This window comes from Episyrphus balteatus, chromosome 2 (genome assembly GCF_945859705.1).
Source record: "Episyrphus balteatus chromosome 2, idEpiBalt1.1, whole genome shotgun sequence".
Lineage (NCBI taxonomy): Eukaryota > Metazoa > Arthropoda > Insecta > Diptera > Syrphidae > Episyrphus > Episyrphus balteatus.
Window position 1 is genome coordinate 24,843,426 of NC_079135.1, and position 7,920 is coordinate 24,851,345.

At 32.0% G+C, this 7,920-nt stretch overlaps 2 protein-coding genes across 2 annotated transcripts; one reads left to right on the top strand and one right to left on the bottom strand.

The window, feature by feature from the left end:
• The first annotated feature begins 4,141 nt into the window (after window positions 1-4,141).
• On the top strand, window positions 4,142-5,086 carry LOC129909323 (uncharacterized). Its single transcript, XM_055986410.1, has one exon. The coding sequence runs from the start codon at window positions 4,142-4,144 to the stop codon at window positions 5,084-5,086; it is 945 nt and encodes a 314-aa protein (XP_055842385.1).
• Window positions 5,087-6,908: 1,822 nt separating this feature from the next.
• LOC129909324 (cuticle protein 6-like) lies at window positions 6,909-7,446 on the bottom strand. The gene is made up of 2 exons (XM_055986411.1): window positions 6,982-7,446; window positions 6,909-6,938 (listed from the first exon to the last, which is right to left on the bottom strand). Exons 1-2 carry the CDS (start codon window positions 7,444-7,446, stop codon window positions 6,909-6,911), a joined length of 495 nt encoding a protein of 164 aa, XP_055842386.1.
• Window positions 7,447-7,920: the final 474 nt, after the last annotated feature.

Consider the following 7,920-nt stretch of genomic DNA (forward strand, 5'->3'; position numbering starts at 1 on the left):
CATAATAAAGAAGTTACGGGCACTTAAAATTTGAATTTGTTTGGGGCCCAATTGTATCAGAGAGTATGAAAAAGCATTCCTTACAATTTTTTGATTCGTAGTACCTAATGATTTTACAAAGTTTTGAAATTTACAAATTTTGACTCCATACGACTGACACTTGAAATTTGAATTTTTTTCAAAATGTATTTTTAATAAGTTTTTTATGCGTAGTTGAGATTAAGAAAAATTAATTTTTCAACATTTGGACCTATAAGACCCCGTAACTTAAATTTTTTCAATTTGTTTTATTTTTTTTAGGGTCGTAATTTAAACGAATGCGAAGATGATTCGCTTAGAAAAAAACAAAAATGCATTTTTTAAGTCTTGGATGCGAAGTTATGATTTTACAAATTTTGACCCCATACGACCCTTGGAATTTAATTTTATTTTTTCAAAATATTTCTTTTTATGTCCAAATTGTATGAAATACTAGGTTATTGTGCTTAGTTTTTAGTGATTTTATAAATTTTCGACCCAAATTTGGACCACATAAAAACATAATTACACTTGAAGCTTAATTTTTTTCAAAATGTTGTTTTTTTTTTGGTCCAAATTGTATCAAATGCTAATGACAATTTTTATATGATCTGAGTGCGTAGTTTGATTTCACAAGGTTTTGAATTTTGCAAATTTTGACCTCATACGACACTTTCTTGAATTTTTCCAAAATGCAGTTTTTATGAGTTTTGGGTGCGTAGGTATGATTTTACAATGTCTTGAACTTTTCAAATTTTGACATAATTCGAAACTTGACTTTTTTTAAAAAGTCAAAAAGTTTTTTGCTCAAAAATCAAATAAGTATCAAATAAGTAGAGAAATTCAATTTTTATAAGTTTTGGATGCGTGGTTATGCTTTTACAAAGTGTTGAATTTTGCAAATTTGACCTCATAAAATTTAACCAAATGCGAGGGAGATTCGTTCAGAAAGTACAGAAAACAATTTTGTATAGGTTTCAGATGCGTGGGTATGATTTGACAATTTTAGAATTTGCAAATTTTATTCACATACGACAATTTCTGGAAACTTGAATTTTTTCAAAATGTTTTTTTTTTTTTGGGTCCAAATTGTATCAATTACGAAGGGGATTTTTTTTAGAGAGTAAAGGAATATAATCTCAGTATTATTATATTATGTTTTTGAATAATATAAAGTAAAAATGAGTGTTTTTGTTTTTTTTGGCAAAGGTATTTTTAAGCATTTCAGCAGGGATGCCGAAAACTGACACTTTTTTTTTCAAAAATTTCAATTTTATAAAAACGTCATGTTAGTTAATTTCTTCATTAGTAATTTTTAAGGGAAAAAGTCTCCAAAAATTTATGAAAAAAACCAATACCACAATTATTATTTTAAGTAGGTATCAAAATTCCATACCATCTTAGTGAATTCTTTTTTGTTTGGTTATCAATATCAAAAAAAAAAAAAAAAAAATCCAATCATTCAGTTTAAATTAAACATTTTCTAGTTTTCTAGCACACACAAAACAGAATCCTCGACAATCTGCCAACAGGTAACTTATCAAATTGGTTTCAGTAATAAAAAACAAAAAAAAAACTCCAATTCCAACTTTGTGCAACTTCCTCCGAATTAATATGCCAAAAAACTCAGTTTCACAGTTGAAAACAGATCACCCGAAATGGATTCCCATTATTATACCTTTACTATATTCGAATCAGTGGTTCCATTTGCTGGACCACAAGAGCCATCAAGTTTGCTTCTTCTCTTTTCTCACTATCTCTTCCTCGTCATCATTGTCGTTGTTTCTTCGTCCCTGAAGCACCGCACCGCTGCCAGGACGATATATATGTTTTATATGTTGTATTCAAATTCCGTTGAATAAAATTCCCATAAAGTTCAGACATACGGTTCACCATTGTCACATCAATTAAAATGTGCACTGGAATGTGAACTTCTGTGGAAAAAAAAAAGAAATTGGAAAACAAGGAACCCAAAGTATAAAACAAAACAAAAAAAAAAAAAGGATTTCGTTTCCTTTTCCGATCGAAATATTCATTCTTTTCTCGTTTCTGCGGTTTGCACACACAAAGGACATCTGTATGTCGGAAGCGGGAAAAAAATTGCTAACATAAAAAAAAAAAATAACATAGAAAAGGAATTAAGTCAGTTACAGTAACGATAGTGTACTAGTGGTAGTATGCTTCTACTCTACTCGTTGTCGCGGACTCTAATTTATCATCAAGATATCAGTTCGAATTTCACTTCCGTTTTTTTTTTGTTGTTTGACTGCATATAGTCACTTGTATGTCCTTTTTGCTTTGTATAGAAATGGTTTCTCATTTAGGTAAGATATGTTGATACTTTATGTGGTAACAGATTACTTTTTTTTTTCTCTCTCATGCATGACCAAGTATAGGTTATGTTTATATCAAGATATAAAATCGTTGTTTGAGTATAACTCATCAGGATATGGATAGTATTCGTTTGGTTATTGAGAATGTTATTAAAGGTAAGATTGCATTCTCAAATTGGATTTTCCCATAAAGATAAATGATACTAGAATGCTGTAAAGGGCTTATATGGAACGTATCACAATTTAACAATTTTTTTTAATAACAACAATTAAACCGAAATTGAAACCAAAATTAGAAACAAAATTCTAAATAGAAGGTTTGAGAAGTTAAAAGTAATTATATTTCTGACTTGATAACGTCGTCGTATTAATCGATTATTTTCAAAACGGTAAGTCGTTAAAAGTTGATTATACATAAATTTGTTACAAGAATACCAAAGGTGTTGAAAAAATTCTTAAAAACTTCAAAACTGATTTTTTCAAAACAAAATCTTGAGGCAAGCTATATAGACAAAGTGGTTATTATGCGTAGATGAAAGTTTTTATGACAGTTTAAGTTATACCAATGGAAATTTAATTTTTAATTTTAAGGCGCTATATTTTGAAATTTGATTTTTTTTGAAAACAGACACCTTTTTTTTAAATTTTTTTTAGCGGTTTTTTGTTTTTAAGAAATTATCAAAATATCAAACAAATCTTGAACTTTTTTTGAATAATTAACATTCTTAAAATGGGTAGGTACTGAATTTTATAGGTACCTACAAGAAATTATTTAAAAATAAACGAGTCCATCAATTTCCAAAAAAAATCTAAAAATTTTTGTTTAATAATGTCCAAAAACTACCAAAAAAACACCTGTGGAGATCGTATGCCGACACTAACCGCCAATAAGAGGAGTCGTACATTTATGGTCGGCACATATAATTAAATCTAAAATAATAAGCTTTACGATGATATAAAATTTATTATAGGATGTCATATAAAATATGGGCAAAAGGTTAATTTTTTTTTTTTTTTTTGAAAAATTATTGCATTCAAAAAATTCCAACTCTTTTTGCAGATGTCCTACGGACATGACTGTGGTATATATTTATAGATGAAATTATAAACTTTCAGAAAATATAAAATTTGTGTTAGGTTGTCATGTAAAGACACTGACAAAATGTTGTGAAGAAGAAAAATAACATTAATCTTTTTTTTTCATGAAAAAATAAATCATTATTAGGTATATACTTTTTAAAGAACATTTATAGACTTGAATATCGATTTATTCCTGAGAAAAAAATTATAAGGCTTAAAATGTCATAATTTCTCCTGAACTTTTCATACCTACACAATATTTGATAAAATAATAAAGGAAAAGAAAAATATTTTTTTTTTATTTTCTTTGTCCGTAAACTTTTTTTAGTGACATAACCATCATACACTCAATCTACAAGAAATAGCTATTAAAGAATGCCAATTAGTAAGGTGCAATAATTAAAACGTCATTATAGACTAAAACGCTCACTAATAAACCAGTATCAATTTCGTTTGGGTTCAGTTACTTGAACAAAAACAAAAATTCATCAACCCAAAAATAAAGCAACAGTGTCTCCTATGAAAAGTAAAAAGAAGTTTTTCAAGAAATATTTGTCTCATATGAGCTTGTAACTTTGGTATAAATGTCACTCCAAATCGCTATCAAAATCAGACTTCTCAGAAGCGAGTACTAGTTAACATCTCATTGACTAGCAGCGTTTTTGAATATCACCAAGAATTCATAGTTTAATCCGAAAAATTCCATCATCATGAAAGTATTTGTTGTATTTTCTGCTCTGCTAGCAGTTGCGTCAGCCAGTTCCTTGTATTTGGCTCGACTTGCACCAGCAATTTCAAGTCAATATCATTCTCAAGATGGAATTGGTCAATACGCCTATGGATACAATGACCATCTATCAACAAAGCAGGAAGTTAAATCGTTGGATGGAAGTACCAGAGGAGCCTATAGTTACATCGATTCAAACAACGTTCTTCAAACTGTTAACTATGTAGCTGACGCGGGTGGTTTCCGAGTTTCAGCAACTAATTTGCCAAAACCTGTTGAAGTTCCAGCTCAAGAATTACCACAGCAAATTCCTGATACATTAGAAGTTGCTGCTGCAAAGTCGGCTCATTTGGCTACTGTTGAAGAAGCCAAACAGCGATTAGGTGTACAACAAAGAGTTTCAATTTTCACTGGTGACTTACCACAACAAGTTCAAGATACTCCCGAGGTTGCCAAGGCTAAGGCAGAACACTTTGCTGCGATTCAATCAGCTAAGAATCAAATTGGTTACCAGGTTCTTGCAGTTCCAGCTCCAATTGGACTTCCTCAACAAGTCGTTGATACCCCAGAAGTGGCCAAGGCTAAGGCAGAACATTTTGCAGCCATCGAAGCGGCCAAGAATCAAATCGGTTACCAGGTCCTAGCAGTTCCAGCTCCAGTTAAGGACACTCCCGAAGTTGCCAAAGCTAAAGCAGAACATTTGCTAGCCATCGAGCAGGCAAAGATGCAGAATTCTATCCCAAATATCAGATACACTGGATACTCGTTGGTACAAAGTGCTCCATTGATTGCATCACCAATTCAATTGTCTGCTTCAAGTTCAGTACCATTGCCTTCCCATGGATTTTCATACTCGTCAAGTATTCTGAATGAACCTTATCCCGTTTCACACAATGTAAATGCGCCTTACTATCGAATTGTTTGGTAGGAAGTACTTATTTGATTTCATGATTAGAATTAATAAAAAGCATATCTACTCAAAAATCAACATTAATTTTTTCATTTTTATTTTGAAAGTTGTTATTAAAATAAATTTTTTAAAAGGACTTACAGATGCAAAAACTTCTAGTATTCAACCTTTAAAAAAATCTGGAATGATAATAATAATTAGTTTGAAGTCGAAAATTGGGGTTTTCGAAATGAAGGGGATTTTTGGTTCAATCAATAGTGAAAAATTTGTATCTAAAAGAAATCAAGTTGATAACTTTTTGCTTTCCAGATTCTTGAAAATCTACAGTCCAGAATACTGAAAACTTAGACTCCATAAAACCCAGAACCCCGAAAACTTAGAATTTCAATATTTCAGAATCCAGAAAAGACTAATCCAGAAAACCCAAAATTCCAAAAAAAAAGTCCAGAAAGTGCATTATCCAGAAAACTCAGAATTCCGCAAACCTAGATCTCAAAATCCCGAAAATGTAGAATCTCGAAAATCAAGAATATTGAAAACCCAGAATGCCAAAAATTCATAACCCCGAAACCCAGAATCCTGAATGCCAAGAATCCAAATAACCCACAATTCAGAAAATTTAGAAACCAGAAAATCCAGAATCCCGAAAACCTAGTATTCCATAAATCCAGAGTAAAAAAAAAAACAGAATTCCGCAAATTTAGAATCTAGAAATTTCTTAATCTAGAAAACAAAAATCCTCAAATCCAGAATCCCAAAAATCCAGTATCCTCAAACTCATAATCCCAAAAATCTAGAGCCCCCAAACCCAGAACCCCAAAAACCAAGACTCCGAAAAACCTAGAATCCAGAAAACCCGAATGCAATAGACCCAAACTTCAGAAAATCTAGATTCCAGAATTCCTGAAAATCCAGAATCCCAAAAACCCAGACGCCCAAAAATATGGCATCCACAAAATCCAGAATCTCGAAAATTAAGTAGGTATTCTGAAAAACCGAAAGCTCGAAAGTCAAGAATTCTGAAAACCCAAAATTTGGAAAAGCCAAAATCCAGAAAGGCCACACGAAAATAAAACAGAAAAGAAAAAATTTCTTCAAAATTGTCTGTTTACTGAGAAGTGCAATTATATTGTTTTTAACGCCTTAACTTCTTAATTTTTTTACTTAGGATTACTTTTCCGAAATCGAAATACCGAAAAAAATTTATATAACTTTTCGGGATTCTAGGTTTTTAGAATTTTCGATTTCTTGAGTTTTTGACTTTCGGTATTATGCGCTTTCCGAATTTCAGATTCTCAGGGATTTTGGAATTCTGGGTTTTTGAGATTTCGGTTTTCGCGTTTCCCGTTCAAAAAAGCTATCAAGATAATTTTGTATTTGTTTTTAAGTAACAAATTTCTTTTTATGAAAGCAAAACATAAGCTAAATATTAAAAGTTCAAATGAATAAGTTGCTTGTACGATATTTATTTTATAGAAAATAGTTCAGGTAAAATTTTCACAATTTCAAAATTGGTTTGTAACAGACTAAATTCCTGTTCTGGTTTTCTTTTAGCATCCTGGCTTCGTGCAGATGTACGGTGCGTATGCATAGTGTGAGCCGGGAGTAGGCCCATTAACAACACTCGATGAGTATGAAAATCCTTGAGAAGATACTGGCAAAGCACCAGAAGCAGACAATTGAATTGGTGATGCAATCAATGGAGCACTTTGTACCAACGAGTATCCAGTGTATCTAATATTTGGGATTGAATTCTGCAGCTTTGCCTGCTCGATGGCCAGCAAATGTTCTGCTTTAGCTTTGGCAACTTCGGGAGTGTCCTGAACTGGAGCTGGAACTGCTAGGACCTGGTAACCAATTTGATTCTTAGCTGCTTGAATCGCGGCAAAGTGTTCTGCCTTAGCCTTGGAAACCTCGGGAGTATCTTGAACTTGTTGTGGTAAGTCACCAGTGAAAATTGAAACTCTTTGTTGCACACCTAATCGCTGTTTGGCTTCTTCAACAGCAGCCAAATGAGCCGACTTTGCAACAGCAACTTCTAATGTATCAGGAATTTGTTGTGGTAATTCTTGAGCTGGAACTTCAACAGGTTTTGGCAAATTAGTTGCTGAAACTCGGAAACCACCCGCGTCAGCTACATAGTTAACAGTTTGAAGAACGTTGTTTGAATCGATGTAACTATAGGCTCCTCTGGTACTTCCATCCAACGATTTAACTTCCTGCTTAGATGAAAGATGGTCATTGTAACCATATGCATATTGACCAATTCCATCTTGAGAATGATATTGACTTGAAATTGCTGGTGCAAGTCGAGCCAAATACAAGGAACTGGCTGACGCAACTGCTAGCAGAGCAGAAAATACAACAAATACTTTCATGATGATGGAATTTTTCGGATTAAACTATGAATTCTTGGTGATATTCAAAAACGCTGCTAGTCAATGAAATGTTAACTAGTACTCGCTTCTGAGAAGTCTGATTTTGATAGCGATTTGGAGTGACATTTATACCAAAATTTGAAGCTCAAATGGTAAGTAATTAGTCTCGAAAAACTACTTTCCCTTTCTTCTAATCGAAGCTATGTTAATGACATTTTTTGTCTAATGAAGTTTTTTTTAGAAATGCGTTTATTGATAAGACAGGAACTACTTCCTAATTGAAATGTACTTAAATCTTAAGCCTAATAGCTTTCTGATTGCTTCTTTTAGTTATTAACCATAATTCATCACTATTTCGTCAATTTTGAAAATTTTATTAAAATTGCTTTAAAAGCTCATAACTTCCATAGCCTTCAATTTTTCAAACAAATCTTTAAAAAGTTTTAAGTATTTTATAACTTTTTTCCAAATTCA

What these genes read in the sequence shown, in the direction of transcription:
- LOC129909323 (XM_055986410.1), top strand. Translation starts at nt 4,142, where the DNA reads ATGAAAGTATTTGTTGTATTTTCTGCTCTGCTAGCAGTTGCGTCAGCC.
- LOC129909324 (XM_055986411.1), bottom strand. Translation starts at nt 7,446, where the DNA reads ATGAAAGTATTTGTTGTATTTTCTGCTCTGCTAGCAGTTGCGTCAGCC. An exon ending in AAGTTCAAGATACTCCCGAG is followed by an intron (nt 6,939 to 6,981) that starts GTTTCCAAGGCT and finishes CGATTCAAGCAG; the next exon opens with CTAAGAATCAAATTGGTTAC.